General features: G+C 40.4%; 1 protein-coding gene across 1 annotated transcript in view; it reads left to right on the plus strand.

Moving 5' to 3' along the window:
* The window catches only part of WDR27 (WD repeat domain 27), a 233,972-nt gene that overhangs the window by 22,460 nt on the left and 189,022 nt on the right, over nucleotides 1-22,490 (plus strand). The window contains 2 exon segments of the mRNA XM_010331306.3: nucleotides 1,966-2,161; nucleotides 21,153-21,294. Of these exon segments, the coding sequence (XP_010329608.3) occupies nucleotides 1,966-2,161; nucleotides 21,153-21,294 (338 nt within the window).

Here is a 22,490-nt window from a genome sequence, read left to right on the forward strand (position 1 = left end):
AATGTCTGGAGCCCCTCACCCTCATCTTCGCCCAGGAATCCACTGGAATGTCCGGAGCCCCTCACCTTCATCTCCACCCAGGAGGTGATTTACAGAATCTACTAGTCCTTGGAATGTCTGAATCCCCTCACCCCCAACCCCACTCGTCACCCTCACTCCCGAGGTGGTTGTACGGGTATAAAAGATCTTGACTCCCTCCTTTCGGGGCCACAGGTTGGAGAGATGCGATTCTTCCATGGCTGCCAGCAATAAAGACCCTGCAATTTGGCATACTTTTGTCTTGGTGTTGAATTTCTATGCTCGGTTCAGTACAACATAAAGATTCTTTCATTCTTCCTGACTTTAGATAACCAGATGACTATACCTAGGTGATAATCCTTTTGTGATGAATTTCTCAGGGGTTCTTTGAGCTTCTTGTTTTTGGATGTCTAGATCTCTAGCAAGGCTAGGTAAGTTTTCAATTATTCCCTCAAATAAGTTATTCAAACTTAGATTTCCCTTCTTCCTCAGCAACACCAGTTATTCCTACCTTTGGTCATTTAACATAATCCCAAATTTTTTGGAGGCTTTGTTCACTTTTTTAGAATTATGTTTTCTTTATCTTTTACAGATTGGGTTAATTTGAAAGCCTTGTCTTGAGCTCTGGAGTTCTTTCTTCTACCTGTTCTAGTCTCTTGTGGAAACTTCCCATTGCATTTTGTATTTCCCTAAGTGTGTCTTTCATATCCAGTTATGATTTTTTTTTCTTTATGATATCTATTTCCCTGTAACATTTTTAATCCATATCCTGCATTTTTTTTGAAGTTTTTGTTTGTTTTCAGCTTTCTCTGGTATCTCCTTGAGTAGCTTAATAGTCAACCTTTTGAGTTCTTTTTCTGGCAATTCAGAGATTTCTTCTTGGTCTGACTTTATTGCTGGGGAGTTACCATGATCTTTTGGGGGTGGTATAGAGCCCTGTTTTTTTTTTTTTTTTTTTTTAAACATTACCAGAATTTCTTTTCTGATTTCTTCTTATTTGGGTAGACTATTACTTAAAATTGTTTTTGAATTTATTTTTTATTGCATTTTTAAAAAATCTAAATTTCTTTTTTTCCCTCTTATGGATCAGACTTTAATGTTTATTTTAGCCTAATTTGATTCTTGGTGCTTTTAGGAGTGAAGACTCTGTGTGAGTTCCTTAGTTACAGATAATCTTTTTGCGCTGGCTTTTCCCGATGCTGGCTATAACAGTTATATTGTTGACATGTGGGTGAATTCACTGTCTCTTATGGAGTTAGAATGGCAGGGATCTCTTGAAGCATATCTCATTCTCTTGTGGTATACACTTTAGATGGTGTGAAGTGCTGGGAAGGAGGAGGATGAGATGGGGGGCAGATGGGAACCAGCTCTCAGGGGCCTCTGCTGAGGCCTGGGGAATGAGAAGAGCCCCCAAGGTGCAGATATGGGGAGGAATGGAAGATGAAGATAAAATGTGTGTCCTGAGGCAATAAAAGCCCTGCTGTGCTGTAAGCTGAGAGAAAGTGTTGACTCTTGGTGCTTTTAGGGGTATCTGGAAGTCACTGGAACTCTCCCATAGCTAACCTGAGATTAATCAACAATTTCACAACCCTCTATGTAATTACAGTTAAGCTATCATAGGTTCTATAATCAGTGATTCACTGGCTATGTTTTATAAAGCATAAACTAATGAAACACACACAAAAATAAGCTCTTCATCCAACTTTACATTCAGCTCTTCAGGAGAGGAATGGAGCCCATGAGAGGCATGGAGCAGTTGTGAATGTGGAACCTCCAGAGTTTTTAGCAAATTTCTCTTCTTTTTTCTTGGGGTGAGGAAAGGTGAATAAATAGGTGTGATGTGGCATGTATGTGTGGTCACACTAGTAACTATCAATAGATAATAGACTTTTTTTCTATATTAAATATGACACCTATAGTCATCTTGTATGTACTTTTTGTTTTCAGATTGAAGATGGAAAATTCCCAAGATGTTTTCTCAAGTAATGGTGGCTGTGTAAGTGATATAGTTACAGAGAAATACCTGGTTGAATCCAAGGAGTCTGCATCTCATGTTCAGCTTGCTTGTAGCATGCAGCACTGTGCTTTCCCTTTGGATGGGAATGAACTTTGCATATGGAACACCAAGGATCCTTCTCATCAGGTATTTTACAAGTGTTATGTCCAGTATCATGAAGGCCTTGCCCTTGACTTTCCATGTCTTTGATACTGTTTGGACAGCATTACTTTCTGTGGATTCAGCTACCAACTATGGGAGAGAAATATTGATAAAAATATCATATTACATTTTTATATTTAGAACATGAGCTATCTGGAATTACTTAGAAAAAAATTCTTCAGTAATAAGCTGATCAAGAAAAGGTTCATGTTAACATAATCAAATCTCCTTACGTTTGGATATCCAGATTGACTTTTCTCACTTTTTTCAGTGAAGTATAAACTACATAGAAAAAAAGTTCCATATGATAAGTGCACATTGTAATGACTATAACTAAATGAATACGCTTAGGTAACCACCCTAGGTCATGCCTCTTCTCCATCAACACCCACTTTTCTCCTCCCCAAAAGGCAACACTGTCTTGATTTCTAATAACCATAGGTTAGTTTTGCTTTTGATGAACTTTATATAGATGTGATTATATATTATGTACTTTTTTGTGCTTGTCTCTTTGATTAACCAGCATATTTATGAGATTCATCCAGTTGTTCATTTTCATTGCTGCACAGTATAGTATTATGTGAACAGACCTCACTTTATCCATGCTTCTGTTGGTAGACATTTGTTGTATTTTAGTTTTTTTGGCTGCTACATTCTTTCCTATGTGTTTTGGTGCACACACATACAATTTCTGAGTTGTGAAGGATACATAAACAGTTGACTCTCGAACAACATGGATTTGAACTGTGCTAGTTCACTTACACACAGATTTTTTTCAACCCAATGTGGGTCAAAACTATAGAATTTGCAGGATATGAAAACTGCGTATTTGGAGGGGCACCTTTTCATATATGTGTATTCCACACAGCCAACTGTGGGATGTGAGTGTGCAAAGATTTTGGTTTATGTGGAGTTCCTGGAACCAATCCCTCATGATAGTGAGTGATGTCTCTGTTCAATAGGTAATGCCTAGCAGATTTCCAAAGTGGCTGTACCAATCTTTGTTTCTTCTAATGGAGTGTGAGTTTTAGTTGATCCATGTCTTCACCTATACTTGTTTATTTTTATTTTAGCATTTCTTAAAGGGTGTAGTGTTACCTAATTATAATTAGTAATTCTGTGATTATTAATGATGTTTAGCACTTTTTTGCACATATATTGGCCATGTAGATATTCTTTTTTGTGATATATGTATTCGGATTTCTTGTCATTTTTTTCCATTGATTTGAAAGAGTTCTTCATATTATAAATGTAGGGTTTCTGTCCCTTTAGATTAGTTTGCATTTTCTACAGTTTTATGTAAATAGAATCATATGGTAATTTAATTTTTTATTGACATGTAATAGTTGTACATACTTTGGGGGGGTATATGTAATATTTTGATACAAGTATACAATGTGTTATGATCAAATCAGGATAATTGGGATGGCTATCACCTCAAACATTTACCTTTTTATTGTGTTGGGAACATTCTAGTTTTTTTCTTCTGGAAATTTTAAACTACATAGTTAAGTTATTATTAACTATAATTTTCCTACTGTACTATTGAATACCACAACTTATTCTTACTATCTAACTATTTTTTTTATTCTTTTGCCCACTTCTTTTCATTCTCCCCACTTCCCGTCCTAGCCTCTGGTAACCACCATTCTACTCCCCACTTCCATGAGATCCACTTTTTAAGTTTCTACATATGAGTGAGAACATATGATATTTGTCTTTCTGTGCCTGGCTTATTTTATTTACCATAATGAACTCCAGTTACATCCGTGTTGCTGCAAATGACAAGATTCAACCTTTTTTTATGGCAGAATATTATTCCATTGTGTATATATATCACATTTCTTTATCCATTTGTCTGTGGATCCATATCTTGGCTGTTGTAAATAATGCTGGAGTAAATATGGGAGTGCATTATTATATAATGTGCAGTTTTTCTCTTTGTACAGCTTTTAACTTGATGTCTGTTTTATCTGATGTAAGTATAGCTACTCCTGGTTTGCTTTTGGTTTCTATTTGCATGAAATGTATTTTTCCATCCCTTCACTTTCAGACTATGTGTGTCTTTATTGCTGAGATGAGTTTCTTGTAGTCCACATATAGTTGGGTCATATTTTTTGTTTTATTTAGCCAATCTGTATCTTTTTAATTGGGAATGATATTTATTTACATTCAGGGTAATTGATAGGTAAGGAATCACTCCTGTCATTTTATTTATTGTTTTCTATTTGTCTTGTATATCTTTTGTTTCTTACTTCTTGTCTTATTATTTATTTTCTCAGATGGGTTTTCTGTGGATTTGATTCCTTTGTCTTTCTCCTTTGTGTATTGGTTCTACCAGGGAATTTTACAGTTTTTTATGTTTTTATGATGGTGATTATCACCTTTATACTTCCAGATATAAGACTCCCTTGAACCTTTCTTGTAAGACCAGTTTAGTGGTGATGAATTCCCTGAGTTTTGTTTGTCTCAGAAGATTTAATTTATCCTTCATTTCTGAAAAATAGCTTTGCTGGGTAATATTCTTGGCTGAAGCTTACTTGCTTTCAGTATTTTGAATATAGCATCCTATTCTCTCCTGAACTACAAGGTTTCTGCTGAAAAATATGCTGTTAGTCAAATGGACATTCCCTTATATGTGACTTGATGCTTTATTCTTGCTGCTTTAATTTTTGTGTCTTTGGATTTTGACAATTTGACAATAATGTAACTCTAAGAGGACTATTTGAATTGAAACTATGTGGTAATTTGAGCTTCGTGGACCTGGATCTCCATCTCTTTCCCAAGACAGAAGTTCTCTGCTATGATTTATTAAATATGTTTTCCTCACCTTCTCCCTTATCTTCTTTTGCTAGAATGCCCATATTATGAATATTTATTTGCTCATTGATGTCTCATAAATGATATAGGCTATCTTCATCCTTTTTTATTCTTTCTTTGTCTGCTGGTATTATTTCAGAAGTTCCGTCTTCAAGTTCAGAAATTCTTTCTTCAGCTTGATCAAGCTAGTTGCTCAATCGTTAAATCTCTCAATTATATTTTTAAATTTTATTCATTGAATTCTTTAGGATTTATCCTTTTTTTAAAATATCCATTTCTTCGTTGAATTTCTCATTCAAATCATGAGTTGTTTTCCTGATTTTGTTGAATTGCCTATCTGTATTCTCTTGAATTTCAATGAGGTTTCTTAAATTATTATTTTGAATTCTTTTTCTGACATTTCATTTATTTTCTTTTTAAAATTTTTTAATTTTTAATTTTTTTTAAATTGTACTTTAGGTTTTGGGGTACCTGTGCAGATCATGCAGGATTGTAGCATAGGTACACACATGGCAATATGGTTTGCTGCCTCTATCCCCCTGTCACCTACATCTGGTATTTCTCCTCATGTTATCCCTCCCGGACCTCCCCACCCTCCTGCTGTCCTCCCTTGCCCCCTCCAACGGACCCCAATGTGTGATGCTCCTCTCCCTGTGTCAGTGTGTTCTCATTGTTCATTACCCGCCTATAAGTGAGAACATGTGGTGTTTGATTTTCTGTTCTTGTGTCAGTTTGCTGAGAATGATGGTTTCCAGATTCATCCATGTCCCTACAAAGGATACAAACTCATCTTTTTTATGGCTGCATAGTATTCCATGGTGTATATGTGCCATGTTTTCCTTGTCTAGTTTATCACTGATAGGCATTTAGATTGGTTCCAGATCTTTGCTATTGTAAACAGTGCCACTATGAACATAACGTGTGCATGTGGCTTTACAACAGAATGATTTATAATCCTTTGGATATATACCCAGTAATGGGATTACTGGGTCAAATGGAATTTCTATTTCTAGGTCCTTGAGGAAGCACCACACAATGGTGCTTCCACAATGGTTGAACCAGTTTACACTCCCACCAACAGTGTAAAAGTGTTCCTATTTCTCCACATCCTCTCCAGCATCTGTGGTATCCAGATTTTAATGAGCACCATTCTAACTGGCGTGAGGTGGTATCTCAATGTGGTTTTGATTTGCATTTCTTTAATAATCAGTGATGAACATTTTTCATATGTTTGTTGGCCTCATATATGTTTTCTTTTGAAAAGTATCTGTTCATATCCTTCACCCACTTTGGATGGTTTTTTTGTTTTGTTTTGTTTTGTTTTTGTATATCTGTTTAGTTCTTTGTAGATTCTGTTTTGTTCTTTGTAGTCCTTTGTAGATTCTTTAGTTCTTTGTAGGCCTTTGTCAGATGGGTAGATTGCAAAAATTTTTTTTCATTCTGTTGGTTGCCAGTTGACTCTAATGATTGTTTCTTTTGCTGTACAGAAGCTCTGGAGTTTAATTAGGTCCCATATGTCTATTTTGGCTTTTGTTGGCAATGCTTTCGATGTTTAGTCATGAAATCCTTGCCTATGCCTATGTCCTGAATGGTTTTGCCTAGGTTTTCTTCTAGGGTTTTTATGGTGGTAGGTCTTATGTTTAAAAGTCTTTAATCTATCTGGAGTTAATTTTAGTGTAAGATGTCAGGAAGGGGTCCAGTTTCTGCTTTCTGCACACTGCTAGCCAGTTTTCCCAACACCATTTATTAAACAGGGAATCCTTTCCCCATTGCTTGTTTTTGTGAGGTCTGTCAAAGATCAGATGGTTGTAGATGTGTGGTGTTGCCTCCAGGGCCTCTGTTCTGTTCTATTGATCTATATCTCTGTTTTGGTACCAGTACCATGCTGGTTTTTTTGTTTGTTTGTTTGTTTTTGAGATGGAGTTTTGCTCTTGTTACCCAGGCTGGAGTGCAATGGCGCTATCTCAGCTCACTGCAACCTCCACCTCCTGGATTCAAGCAATTCTCCTGCCTCAGCCTCCTGAGTAACTGGGATTATAGGCACATGCCACCATGCCCAGCTAATTTTTTGTATTTTTAGTAGAGATGGGGTTTCACCATGTTGACCAGGATGGTCTCGATCTCTGGACCTTGTGATCCACCCGCCTTGGCCTCCCAAAGTGTTGGGATTACAGGCTTGAGCCACCGCGCCCGGCCCATGCTGTTTTAATTGTTGTGGCCTTGTAGTATAGTTTGAAATCAGGTAGTGTGATGCCTCTGGCTTTGTTCTTTTTGCTTAGGATTGTCTTGGCTATGCAGGCTCTCTTTTGGTTCCATATGAAGTTTAAGGTGGTTTTTTCCAGTTCTGTGAAGAAGGTCATTGGTATCTTGATGGGAATAGCGTTGAATCTATAAATTACTTTGGGCAGTGTGACCATTTTCATGATACTGATTCTTCCTAACCATGAGCATGGAATGTTTCTCCATCTGTTTGTGTCCTCTCTTCTTTCTTTGAGCAGTGGTTTGTAGTTCTCCTTGAAAAGGTCCTTTACATCTTTTGTTAGTTGTATTCCTAGGTATTTTATTCTCTTTGTAACAATTGTGAATGGTAGTTTGCTCATGATTTGGCTCTCTGTTAGTCTGTTTTGGTGTATAGGAATGCTTGTGATTTCTGCACATTGATTTTGTATCCTGAGACTTTGCTGAAGTTGCTTATCAGTTTAAGGAGATTTGGGGCTGAGATGATAGGGTCTTCTAAATACACAATCATGTTGTCTGCAAATAGAGACAATTTGACTTCCTCTTTTCCTAATTGAATTCTTTATTTTTTTTTTCTTGCCTAATTTCTCTGGCTAGAACTTCCAATACTGTATTGAATAGGAGTGGTGAGAAAGGGCATTCTTGTCTAGTGCCGGATTTCAAAGGGAATGCTTCCGGTTTTTGCCCATTCAGTATGATATTGGCTGTAGGTTTGTCGTAAATAGCTTTTATTGTTTTGAGATATATTCCTTTGATACCTAGTTTACTGAGAGTTTTTAGCATAAAGTGCTGTTGAATTTTGTTGAAGGCCTTCTCTGCATCTATTGAGATAATCATGTGGTTTTTGTCTTTGGTTCTGTTCATGTGGTGGATTACATTTATAGACTTGTGTATGTTGAACCAGCCTTGCATCCCTGGAATGAAGCCTACTTAATCGTGATGGATAAGCTTTTTGATGTGCTGTTATAATCAGTTTGCCAGTATTTTATTGAAGATTTTTGCGTCTGTGTTCATCATGGATATTGGCTTGAAGTTTTCTTCTTTTGTTGAGTTTCTGCTGGGTTTTGGTATCAGGATGATGTTGGTCTCATAAAATGATTTGGGAAGGATTCCCTCTTTTTGGATTGTTTGGAATAGTTTCAGAAGTAATGGTATCAGCTCCTCTTTGTATGTCTGGTAGAATTCAGCTGTGAACCCGTCTGGACCTGGACCTTTTTTGGTTGGTAGGCTGTTAATTGCTGCCTCAAGTTATTGGTATATATTTTCTTATGATGTCTGTTACTTGAAAATTGTTGTTTTCCTTTGGAGGTGACTGTTTTTTTTTTGTTTGTTTGTTTTTGGCTTTTTTTTCTTTCATTTTCATGGTTGATATGTCCTGACATTAATTGTAGTGCATCTGATAGGAAAGTTGCACCTTCCAATTATATGGAATATGTTTCATAGGGACTTATTTGTATGAATTGGTCCTAGGTTATCAGTTTAGTGGGGACTTTTGATCTTGGTTCTAGGTGGATGTAGTAGTGTAGTCTCTGTGTGGTTTCTTCAGTTGTAATCCACACTAGTGACATTTATGAGTTTTTTGATAGCCTTGACTAAGATAATTTGTGGTGATGGGTTGTGTAACTTTGCCAAGGATGGGTTCACCTGCTATTTCTCAGGTTGGGGCCAAACATGTACTCATGGGGCCAGCCAACTTGGTGTCTGGCTTGCTGGGGTTGGGGCCACAGGGATGTTATTGTGGCCAGGAGCATGGGCACATGGTTACTTGGCCAGCATGGGGGCATATCTGTTGGAGGCAGCTCATGGGGCTGTTTCTCCAGCATTGGACATAGGCACAAGGCTGCTCAGCTGGCTGGGTGAATGCCCATTACGAGTGGCCCACAGAGCTGTTTCTCAGGCACTGTATATGGGCACACAGCTGCTGGGTTTGTCTGAGAGCATGTCTGCTGGAGGAAACCCACAGGGCTGCTTCTCAGTCCCAGGACACCACCACACAGCTTATTGACTGGCCTTAGTTCATATCTGCTGGGGTGTTCCAGTGAGGCTGTTTCTCTGGCTTGGGATGCAGACACATGGCTGCTTGGCTGGCCTGAGGGCATGTCTCCTGGATGTGGGTGTAGGGCTATTGTAGGCCCAGGACGTGGGAACAGGGCTGCTCAGCTCGCCTGGTGGTGTGCCCCCAAAAGCAACCAATGGGTCTTTTTCTTGAGTCTGAAACATGGGCACATAGCTGTTTGTTGGGTGTTGGTACTGGGAGCATGCTTACTGTGGGCAGCCTGTAGCACTATTTCTCAGGTGTCTATTGGAGACTCGGGGACATTGGGCAGCTCAGAAGTGTTTCTGCTTGAGGCAGGGGTGCGATAGGGTTGTTTTCCAGGTCCTGAGCACAGGTGTTTAGCAACTCTGCTGGCCCAGGGGTGAATCAGCTGTTAGGAGGCTCAGGAGCCTCTCTGGCTTTGGGGAGAGTATGTAATGGTTTGGCTAAATTAGGGGCAGGTTTGTCCTGGGCAGGACTGCTGGGCTGTTCTTCTGGCTGGAAGTGCAGTGGCAAGGGTTGATTTCTCTGCTGTGCAGGTCCAGACTCATAGCTGATGCTTATCCCAGGCTCTATGCACCTGGGGTTGTGACATTCAGCCACTCGTGTGGGCTTCGTATAATAAAGATGGAGCCCTAGGGTTGGAGAATGGCAGTGACTTCTGGCCCCCAGAGCAGGTCATGCTACAAGGGCAGCCATGGTCTCAGGATGGTGCTGTGCTACAGCAGCTTTGGCTCACAGGGTGGGTGGGGAGTGAGGTGTGCACAACTTGTGCTCCTAATCTGGGACAATGGAGCAGCATGAATTCCCAGCAGCTCCCAAACTGGGCTCAGGGCTTGCAAGGACTATGGGATTCTCCTGTTGTAAAGACTGTAGGTGTTTGTCTTGTTTGCAGGGTGGTTGGGGATCTTTTGCTTACCTTTTTCTTGAAAAATGAAGTTCCTTCTGACTCTGGGCAGATTTAATCCAGGCAGGGGAGATGGGGCTGCAGTGGCCAGGTATATCCATGTATATCCAGTGCTCTTCCTTCGACACTTTAGTCAAATCTTAGCTACTTATTTATTGTCTTTTTTTTTTCTTTTGGAGGTGCCAGGTGTCTCTAGTCAGCCATCTTGCTGGTGTCACTCAGTCTAGTTGTCAGATTCTCTGGGTACAGTATGCTTGATTGGCATTTTTTTTCTTTCCCTTAATGTTTCACTGCCCCCCTTCACTTCTAACCTATAAGATTTTTGCTGAACAGTCTGCTCTCAGGCATATTAAGTCTCCCTTATATGTTATTTACTTAATTTAAATCACTGCTTTCAGGATTCTTTGTCTTTGACCTTTGAAAGTTTAATTATAATATATCTTTCAGTATTCTTATTTGGGTTGAATCTTATTGGTAACTTTTGACCTTCCAGTATCTAGATATTTATATCTCCAGGTTTGGGAAGTTTTCTATTATTTCTTTGAATTACCTTCTGCCACTTTGTCTTCCTCAGTTCCTTCTTTAACTATAATAACCTGAATATTTAGTCTTTTGTCTCATAGCTCCCATAAACGTCTTCCATTTTTTTTCTCCTTTGACTGTGTGTCTTCAAATAGTCTGTCTTTGAGCTCACTGATTCTTTCTTCTGTTTGCTGAATTCTGTTGATGATGCTATTTATTCCATTTTTCATTTCATTAATTATACTTTTTAGCTCCAAAATTTTTGATTTTTAAAAAAAATTAACAATCTCTCTGTTAAGTTTCTATGGTAATTTCTGAGGTGATTCTCTGTTTTTCTAAATTTCACTGAGATTCCTTAAAACAACTATTTTGAATGATTTATCTGAGGGATCACCTATAGTCATTACTTTAGGGTCAGTCTGTGGCACCCTATTCCCTGAGTGTTGCTAATGCTTGTGGACATGTGATTATGTCTGTGCACTGAGGGATTAGGTATTCATTTAAGTCTTTGTAAGTCTGGCTTTGTTTGTGCCTGTCCTTCTTCAAAAGGCCTTCCAGGGATTCTACATATACTGACTGTTGAGTTCCCTGAGCCCGTGACCACTGCAGCCATCTCAGCATTAGAGGATGCTCTAAGCTCAGGATTGCTGTGAGTCTTGCAAGAACTCTGAGGTTGACATAGCTTTCTGGCCCAGATGGACCGGGGTAGGACTCAAAGTAGATGCTGGGGCTGTGTGGGAATGCTCACCAGGCCCCTGAGTCCAGAATGTTGTCCTAGTGGCTCAGAGTGGTGTGTCACCCAGCAGGTCTCTGCACAGGTGAGACAGATCTCCAACTGCAGCATGAGGAATGGGAATTGAGACTGGGAATCCATGGAGAGTTTTCTAACAGCAGGGAGAGGGGCCAGAACTGAGACTGGGTCCCCTCAGGATCTGCTATGGGATGGAGGTTGGAGAGCTGATTTTGTTGGCTCAGAGGGTCACATGTCTTCCAGGAGGACCTTGCGCCAATAACATAGTTTCCCTCTGGGATCTGCTGTGGGACAGAGGCTGGAGAGCTGAGTCACATTGATTCAGAGGGGTACACATCTCTGAGGAAGTCCTTACACAGATGAGATAGTTCCCTGATTTCAACAGGAGGAGTTGGTGCTGGGATTGGTCCCCCTTACGATCTGATCTGGGAGAGAGACTGGAGAGGTTGGTCTAGTTGACACAGAAAAGCATGCATCTCCCAGCAGGTCTCAGCACAGATGGGATAGTTTCCTGATTGCACCAGAAGAGGCCAGAGCCGAGATTGGGTAGCCTCAGGATCTGTCGTGGGAGAAAGCGTGGCAAGCCTGTCAGGGAGGCTAAGACTGTCTGGTTGCAAGATATAGTCAGGTCTCCCTCTGGATCTTTGTGTAACCAGCTCTTACCTGGGAACTCAGATGAGGGGACTGGAGCCAAGCTACAGGGCAACTTTCAGGTTCACTGCCTAGACCAATGTCAACAGGCAGATGAGCCCTTCCATCAGGTAGTGGTATCCTTCCAGACCTCTTGGCTGATGGTTTTGTTTGCAAGCTCAAGGCCAAATGAGGTTAGGTAGCCAAGCCCCTTAGAGGACTGAGCCATTTCTGGGCTTGAAGCTAAGAGCATACTTATTGAATCAGCCACCTAGAAGTGGGGCTGAACTCTCAAAATGACCTTTTGAGATCTTGGTTCCACTGGGGTTTCTTTTTGTTTTTTTTTTTTGAAAAATTCTTTTTTTTTGAGGCAGAGTCTTGCTCTGTCACCCAGGCTGGAGTGCAGTGGTACAATCTCAGCTCACTGCAACGTCCGCCTCCCAGGTTCAAGCGATTCTCCCGCCTCAGCCTCCCAAGTAGCTGGGACTACAGGTGCCTGCCACCATGCCTGGCTAATTTTTGTATTTTTTTTTTTTTTAGTGGATACAGAATTTCACCATGTTGGCCAGGCTGACCTCGAACTCCTGACCTTAAGTGATCTGCCCACCTCGACCTCCAAAGTACTGGGATTACAGGCATACAGTGCTGGGATTACATGCCTAACCTGAAAAATTCTACTTTCTATATTAGTTATCTAGTCTTCTTTTGATAAATGTTACTTTTCTCAAAAAGCATGTTCTACATCAGGTGTCCCCAAACTATGGCCCGCGGGCTGCATGCGGCCCCCTGAGGCCGTTTATCCAGCCCCCCCGCCGCACTTCAGGAAGGGGCACCTCTTTCATTGGTGGTCAGTGAGAGGAGCACAGTATGTGGCATCCCTCCAACGGTCTGAGGGACAGTGAACTGGCCCCCTGTGTAAAAAGTTTGGGGACGCCTGCTCTACATGTTCAGAGAAACTTCCCTAGGAAGGAACTATAGAAATGATCCCATACTGGGCATGAGGGCCCACACTTGTAATCCCAGCACTTTGGGAGGCTGAGGCAGGAGGACTGCCTGAGCCCAGGAGTTTGAGACCAGCCTGGGCAAGACAGTGAGATCCTGTCTCTAAAAAAATTTTAAACATTAGCCAAGTGTGATGCTGCGTGCCTGTAGTCCCAGCTACTCAGGAGGCTGAGGTGGGAAGATTGCTTGAACCTGGGATGTTAAGACTGTAGTGAGCCATGATGGCACCACTGCACTCTAGCCTGGATAACAGAGTGAGGCTCTGTCTAAAAAAGAAGAGAAAAGAAAAGAAATGACCCCTGAAAGCATAGTCTGTAAATGTTACTTCCTGATGAATGCCTTTTTGTAAATGAATTCAAGATGTAGATAAATGAGAAATGAAATGGAGACAATTATGTTTTATTTATTTTACTGAATTTTAGGTTTTGGGGTACATGTGAAGAACATTCAAGATTGTTGCATAGGTACACACGTGGCAGTTTGATTTGCTGCCTTCCTCCCTTTCACCTGTATCTGGCATTTCTCCCCATGCTCTCTCTCCCCAACTTCCCACCCCACACTGTCCCTCCCCCATTTCCCCCCAACAGACCCCAGTGTGTAGTGCTACAAACATCACAATCCATTATTACTTTTGTTAAATATTCAGGGATCTTTTAAAGATATTTAAACAATAAGAAAAACGTCTTCTTTTTTTAAATTTTAAGGCTTTTAAATTTAAGAAAAAAATGTCTTACACATCTACCTACGTAATTGTATTTTTGGTGCTTTTCTTTTTTTTTGTGTACATGTATGTTTCTGTCTGGTAGCATTTTCCTTCTGTCTGAAGTATTTTATTTAACATATGCCTTAGGGCAAATATGGTGATAAATTATTTCAAAATTTGTGTGTTTAAAAAAGTTTCTATTTTGCCTTGTTTTTGAAAGGTATTTATATTGTGTAGAGAATTCTAGTTTGACAGATTTTTCTTCAGTTTTTTAATATGTTGCTGTCTATCATTTCAGTGAGAATTATGTTATCTTTATCTTTGTTCCCATGCATACAATATATCATTTTTGTCTGTCTGCCTTTAAAACTTTCTATATTATCAATTTTGAACAATTTGATCATGCTATGTTTTGGTGTATTTTTCTTCATATTTCTCATTCTGTGTGTCTTAGGCCAGTCTTGCCTTGCTAAAAAGAAATACCTGAGACTGGGTAATTTATAAAGAAAAGAGATTTAACTGGCTCATGGTTCTGCAGACTTTACAAGCATGGCACCAACATCTGCTTTGCTTTTGATTAGGACCTGAGGAACCTTACAGTCATTGCAGAAGGCGAAGGGGGAACAGGTACTTCACAGGGTAGAAACAGGAACAGGTGGTCAGAAGGAGGTGCCATACACTTTTAAATGACCGGATTTCACGAGAATGCACTCAGTATGGTGAGGAAAGCATCAAGCCATGAGGAATTCGCCGGCATGACCCAAGCACCCCCGACCAGGCCCTACCTCCAACACTGGGGATTACATCTCAACATGAGATTTGTAGGAAACGTGCAAACTGTATCATTTCACTTCTGGTCCCCTAAGTCTCATGTCATTCACACATTGCAAAATACAATCATGTCTTTCCAACAGTTCCCCAAAGTCTTGCCAATGAAAAGAGTAAAACTGTAAAATATTTTAAAATATTTATTCTGAGCCAAATATGAGTGACCATGGCCCATGACACAGCCCTCAGGAGGTCCTGAAAACATGTGCCCAAGGTGGTTAGGGCACAGCTTCATTTTATGTATTTCAGGGAGGCATGAGACATCAATCAAACACAAGAAATACATTAATTTTGTTCAGAAAGGTGGGACAACTCAAAGTGGGGACTTTCAGGCTATATGTAAATTTAAACATTTTCTGGTTGATAATTGGTTTTGTCTAAAGGCCTGGGATTGATAGAAAGGAATGTTCAGGTTAAGATAAAGGATACCTTTATCTTTAAAACTTGTGGATACCAAGTTTTACTGTGCAGAGTAAACTCTCAGATAGCAGACTTCAGAGACAGCAGGTTGTAAGTTGTTTCTTATTGGACTTAAAAGGTCACCAGGCTCTTAGTTGATTATCTCCTGGATCTGGGAAGGAAGGAAGGAAGACAAAGGGGAAAGGGAATGCTCTATAGAATGTGGATTTTTTGCCACAAGAGACGTTGCAGGGCAATTTCAAGGTATGGCAAGGAAATATATTTTCAGGTAAAATATTTTGATTTTCTTCCTTGTTATGCCAGAGTCAGATAGGAAAGTAAGTCACGATGTACAGGGTCAAATAAAACCCATCTGATGAGAATTTATGGGTTGTAGGGCATGACTCCCCAGACCCCTTATAAAGGAATTTTGGTACGATAAAAAACTAAGAGCTTAGTCCTCAGTCTTAAATTGTTCCAGCATCAACTCAATCAAAAGTTCCAAGTCCAAAGTTCCATCTGAGACAAGGCAAGTTCCTTCTACCCATGAGCCTGTAAAATAAAAAACAAGTTATTTACTCCCAAGATATAAGGGGATTATAGGAATTGGGTAAACATTCCCATTTCCAAAGGGAGAAATTGGCCAAAAGAGAGGGTCTGTAGGCTCCATGCAAGTCTGAAACCCAGCAGTATAGTCTTTAAATCACAAAGCTCCAAAATTATCTCCATTGACTCTGTGTCCTACACCCAGGGCACACTGGTGCAAGGGGTGGACTCCCGAAGCCTGGTGCAGGTCTGTCCCTGTGGCTTTGCAGGATTCAGCCCTTGTGGCTGCTCTCACAGGTTGTTGAATCTAGGAGCAGGGTGCAAGCTGCTGGAATATCTGCCATTCTGGGATCTGGATGATGGTGCCCGTCTTCTCACAGCTCTAGCAGGCAGAGCCTCAGTGAGGACTCTGTGTGGGGGCTCCAACTCCACGTTTCTGCTTGGCACTGCCCTAGTAGAAACTCTTTGTCAAGACTCCACTGCTGCACCCAGGCATTCTCACAAATCCTCTGAAATCTAGTTGGAGGCTGCTGAGCCTCCTTTACACTTGTATTCTGTGCACCCACAGGCTTCATACCACATGGAAACCACAAAGGTTTGTGTCTTGCACCCTCTGAAACAGCAGCCCAAGCTGTATCTGGGGTCCTCTGAGCTGAGGCTGGAGCTGGAGAGGGGAGCAGTGTCGTGAGGCTGTGTAGGGTAGCAGGTCCTAGCCCTCAAAACCATTCTTTCCTCCTCTTCAGGGCCTGTAATGGGAGGGACTGCCTTGGAGATTTCTGGAATATCTTGGAGGCCTTTTTCTCATTGTCTTGACTATCAGCATTTGGTTCTTTTTTTCAGTTACACAAGTATCTTTAGTAAATGGTTACTCCACTGCCTGCTTCAATTCCTCTCACAAAAACACTGTTTCTTTTTGCCACGTGGCTGGGCTGCAAATTTTCTGAAGTTTTATGCTCTGCTTCCCTTTTAAATGTAAATTCCAACTTTACATCATTTCTTTGCTTCCATATATGATTGTAGGTTGTTAGAAGTAGCCAGGAGACATCTTAAATGCTTTGCTGCTTAGAAATGTCTTCCATCAGGTCTCTAGGCCATCATTCTCAAGTTTAATCTTCCACAGAGCCGTAGGGCATGAACAGAATGCAGCCAAACTCTTGGCTATGGCATAACAAGAGTGACCTTTTCTCTAGTTCACAGTAAGTTCAGTTAAATCTGAGACTTCCTCAGCCCGTACTTCACTGTCCTTATCACTATCTGTGTTTTGGTCATAACCATTTAACTGGTCTCTGAGAAGTTCCAGACTTTCCATCATCTGCTTTTCTTCTGAGCCCTCCAAACTATTCTGACTTCTGCTGGTAACCAGTTCCAAAGCCACTTCTGCATTTTTAGGATTCTTTATAGCAATGCCCCACTCCTTGGTACCAATTTTCTGTATTAGGCCTTTCACGAATTGTTCTGTTGATGAGAGTTAAACTTTGTGAAATATTTGAAGATACTTATTCTGAGTCAAATACAAGTGACCAGTGGCCTGAAGCACAGTCTCAAGAGGTCCTGAGAACATGTATGTGCCTAATGTGCCTAGTCAGGCCACAGCTTGGATTTATACAATTAGGGAGACATAAGACATCAGTCAGTACATGTAATATGTACACTGGTTAGGTCCAGAAAGGTGGGACAATTCAAAGTGGGGGCTTCCAGGTCATAGGTGGATTTAATAATTTTCTAAATTGCAATTGGTTGAAAGAGTTATTGTCCAAAGGCCTAGACTCAATAGAAGGAATGTCTAGGTTAAAATAAGGGATTGTGAAGACCAAGTTCCCCAATATACATAAGAAGCCTCCAGGTAGCAGCAGGCTGCAGAGAGAATAGATTGTAAATATTTTAGCGCCAGAGTCTTGTTCTGGATTCTTTCCTGGAATCCACTAAGATTCCAGAAAAAAGGCCTACAAAAGGAAGGGGATCCTCTACAAATACAGATTTTCCCCCAATAAGAGACAGCTTTGCAGGCCTATCAAGATATGATAAAGAAACATAATTGGAGTTAAACATATTTTAATTCCCTTCTTTATCTGTCATGTGATGTTATGGCTGAGTTAGGTTGGACAGTGAGCCACATTATATAGGGTTAAATAAAACCCCTCTGATGAGACTTTATGCTTTGTATCCTTAAGCCCCTTAGATAGGAATTTGGGTAAGAGAAGGAAAAGGTCAGAGTTTAGTCCTCAGGTATAAAGAAATACCTGAGACTGGGTAATTTATAAAGAAATGAGAGTGAATTGGCTTGTGGTTCTGCAGGCTGTACAAGTGAGGACTAAACTCTGATTTTTTATCTAGCCCAAATTCCTACCATAGGGGTTTAAGGAGTCATGCCCTACAAACCACAAATTCTCATCAGATGGGTTTTATTTGAACCTATATATCATGACTTACTTTTCAGTCTGACTCTGGCATAACATGATGAGACAAAGAAAACCCCAAAATATATTTCCTTGCCATCCCTTGAAGTTGTCTTGCAAAGTTTCTTGTGGGAAAAATCCACATTCTATAGAGAATCCCCTTTCCTGTTTGTTTTCCTTCCTTTCTTTCCAGGTCTAGGAGCCAGGCACCCTTTTAAGTCCAATAAGAAAAATTTTACAGCCTGCTCTCTCTGAAGTCTGCTATCTGAGAGCTTCTTCTGCACAATAAAACATGGTATCCACAATCCTTTATCTCAAACTGAACATTTTATTTGATTCCAGGTTTTCAGATAAACTCTCAATCCGTTGACAACCAGAAAATATTTAAGTTTACCCGTAGACTGGAAGCCCCAGCTTTTGAGTTGTCTCGCCTTTCTGAAAGAAACCAGTGTATTTCTTAAGTGTATTTGATTGATGTCTCATGCCTCTCTAAAGTACATAAAACCAAGCTGTACGCCGACTACCTTGGACATATGTTCTCAGAACCTCCTGAGGGCTGTGTCATGGGCCATAGTCACTCATATTTGGCTCAGAATCTTTTAAAATATTTTACAGAGTTCAACTCTTTTTGTTGAAACAAGCATGGCACCAACAAATATTTGGCTCTGGTGAGGGCCTCAGGAACGTTACAATCATGGCAGAAGGCAAAGGAGAAATACGCATGTCATACAGCAAAAGGAGCAAGGGGTGGGGGGAAGTACCACACCCTTTTAAATGACAAGATCTTGTGAGAACTCACTATGGTGAAGATGGCACCAAGCTATGAGGGATCTGCACCGTGACCCAAACACTTCCCAGTAGGCCCTACTTCCAACACCAGGGATTACATCTCAACATGGGATTTGGAGGGGCATCCAAATTTTATCATTGAGGTTCTATGGGTTTATGGTTTTCATCAAATTTGGAAAATTTTCAGCCATTATTTCTTCAAACATTCCCTTCTGCCCGAACTTTGTGGATGATGCTTACACATACATGTCAGGTCACGTGAAGTTTGCCACAGCTCACTGATATGCTTTCATGTTTGTGAATATACTTTTTTTCTCTTTCATTTTTGCATAGTTTCTATTGGTTTGTCCTTAAATTTACCAGTCTTTTCCTCTGCAACATCTAATATGCTATCAATCCCACTAAGTGTTTTTTTGGTCCAAATTTTATCTAATTCTAGTTTTATCTCCGGAAGTTAGATTTGGGTCTTTTAAATATCTTCTATGCCTCTATTTAACTTTTGAACATATGGAAAAAGTCTTAATAATGGTTTGAATGTTCTTGTCTAATAATTCTAACATTTGGATCAGTTTTAGTTTGGTTTCAAGTCTATCTGGATGACTTGTGGCATTGCATTTCTCTGTTCTTCATTTTTCTTTGCTTTTGACTAAATGGTCTTGTCTCCTTGAATACCTGGTTATTTTTTAGATTACTGGACTTTGTATATGAAAAAAAAGTATAGCTGATTTGATACTCTGGATTACCTTACATTCTTCCAAATCAGGCATGCTTAGGGCTCTGGCAATCCAGGATTACCCTAAGCCAGTCAGGTATTAAGACAATTCATAGCTGGGTTTCAGTTCTTGTGAGGGCTGTTTTATTTACAGTTTATCTTTACTCCTTAGATTTTGTCTTTCTTGGGGTTCCCATTGTAAGCCTAGCAGTTTTAGCAGCATGCCCTTTCCTCTTATCTTGGGAGATTGTATTCTAGGTAGACATTTACTAAAACCCATTCATATTTCTTTACAGGAAAAAATTGTAGAGTTCTCAACATTAAGGGTAAGGTGACAGAAATCTTTGCCTTTCTCCCAATATGGTAGTTCTTTTTGTGCCCCAGAAGATGATTCATTTGATTACACCATTTTTGTGCCCTTAGCCCCTTGAATCTCAGCTTCTCAGCTGCCTTTACTGGAATTGTCAGAAGATGTCGTTAGTAGATGTCTTTATGAGACAAGTGACCCCAGATAACTGGAGTGACTTCCCTCAGTTTTTTTTCTTCCCTATAATCGCATTATCATAATTCTTCAGTGAATTGGTTTGCTTTCTGATATCTTCAAAATGTGTGTCTCTCTCTGTATGTATATATGTGTGTGTATATATATACATACATATATATTTTTACAAACTTTGTCCAGTTTTTGTCCTTCTCATCAGTAGGGTTGGTACAGATGAGGTGATGTAGCCTGTCTTTATTAGAAGTGGAATTCTCTAGTGATATCTCTCATGTCAAACTGCCTATTGTCTAACATCACCCTGTCAGCATCTCAACTTACCATGGACCAAATGGACCATGATTTACCCCAGTCCTATCCCATTTTCCCTTTGTTTTTTGTTCTTGAGACATCATTCCCCCAAGATTTTAACCTCAAACCCTGATTCACTTTGCTTTTGTTTTTCCCTCCATCCCTCCATATCCATTGGTCACGGAGTCTTCAGTCATCATCTTCTCTCCATCCTCATTGTTACTATCCTAGTCCATGTCTTTGCTGGATTTTCCTTGAGCGTTCTCATGCATTCCCATCTGTCTCTCTAGCCCAGTGTACCCCCAACACTCATCTCCTCCATACTTGTAGCAATGTTATGTTCCTGGAAAACAAATCTGGTCATTATATTATTCTGACAGCACGTTTTTTGCTGGATTTTAATTCCCTAGAGAGTGTAATTGCCAAGGTCCCCACACCTGGGCCTCACCTTTCTCCAGCCTCCTCTCACTCCTTTGCTTGTCCCAGCAGTTTCTTACCCATGCCTTGTCTTTCCACGGACCTCAATGTCCCCCTCCTCTTGTCAATTCCTCATTCTTCTCCTTATTCCTCAGTTTTTAGCTCAGCTGTTACCTCTTCTGATGTGGTAGTGGAGACATGTTCTATATTTGGTTAACTAATAAGTAATAAAGAAATGGAAGAACGAGGTAACCTGTATCATTTTATTAGTATGTGTGACAGTAAATAGCAGTGAAATGGTTAACTTGAGAGAATAATTTAGTAGTACATAGCAGGAATTTTAACAAATGAATTAACAATGAATATGTAAAATAAATGTATTTGAAAAAAATCTTTTAATTTATTAGGTTTGAGGTTATGTTGTTATACTCTTTTATTTTTAAATGTTGTTTATTGTATGTGTTATTTTTTATTTTTGTTAACTTTCTCAGCTTCTAATCCTACGAGAACACCATCAGCCAATTACTGCTATGGCTTTTGGAAATAAAGTGAATCCACTTCTAATCTGCTCAGCATCACTGGATTATGTTATAATGTGGAACCTGGATGAATGTAGAAAGAAAGTACTTCAAGGTAAATGAAAATCTAAAACATGTTTTTAAAAACCTACAAACAGAATAACTCATCCTTCAGTATACTTGGTACTACCCAAGGAGTGTTTCCCTTGGGTAATTCCCAATCCCTCGGGGGGATATAGGGTAATTTTGTATTCCCTTTACCTTGAACCCAGGCATGCAAGCAGGGTGCTTTATATGGCGAGGAGACCAGACCGTGCAGACTCACTGACCTTTGTTGTGTGTTATGCTGATCTTGGAGGCTCACTGGTTTTGATCTTACGTCACTTCTTATTTCAAAAACTGTCAATTTTGTGTCAACCTGAAAACATGTAGGCAAGTTGAAATATTCTGTTCTTGCACAGCATGGTTTCTTGAGCACCTATAATTATTTAGGCTGGAAACACAATGTTGAATAGGAAGGGCTTGGTCCCAAATCCTGTGGAAGTCACAGCTCAGAGTTTGAGACAGACAGACGCTGCTGTGGAAGCCGGTGACTGCGTGGCTATGAATTGTGGATGTGCAGCAGAGAAGGCAGATGAGGACAGGGCAGCACGCACGTGCATGGAAGCACTTTGAGAAGCAGGACCTCAGGGAGGAGCCTGTGGGCTGAGGATGTGTAGGGATGGGATAGGGGCCTATGCTTTTGGCAGATGGACCTGACTTTGCCAAGGCCCTGGGAAGGAAAAGTGAGAACCTGCTTGTGTTCTTGGAGCATGCTGATGTTAGGAGAGTCTTATCTGAGAAAGTCAAAAAGTTAGGTAGGTACCACATTAAGGAATTCGAGTTTTGTACAATTATATAGAGAAGTTAGAGGATTGCATTAAAACACAGATGAAAAGTGACTCTAAATCTATGTAGTCTATATAGGGATATAGCACTTGTGTCTCTCTCTTTAGACTTGGTGGCTGTGGGACCTGAGCGTGTCTCTCTCTAGACTTGGTGGCTGTGGGATATGAGCACGTGTGTGTCTCTCTAGACTTGGTGGCTGTGGGACCTGAGCACGTGTGTGTCTCTCTAGACTTGGTGGCTGTGGGACCTGAGTGTGTGTCTCTCTAGACTTGGTGGCTGTGGGACCTGAGTGTGTGTCTCTCTAGACTTGGTGGCTGTGGGACCTGAGCGTGTGTCTCTCTAGACTTGGTGGTGGTGGGACCTGAGCATGTCTCTCTCTAGACTTGGTGGCTGTGGGATGTGAGTATGTGTCTCTCTAGACTT

Source organism: Saimiri boliviensis, chromosome 4, assembly GCF_048565385.1.
Source record: "Saimiri boliviensis isolate mSaiBol1 chromosome 4, mSaiBol1.pri, whole genome shotgun sequence".
NCBI lineage: Eukaryota > Metazoa > Chordata > Mammalia > Primates > Cebidae > Saimiri > Saimiri boliviensis.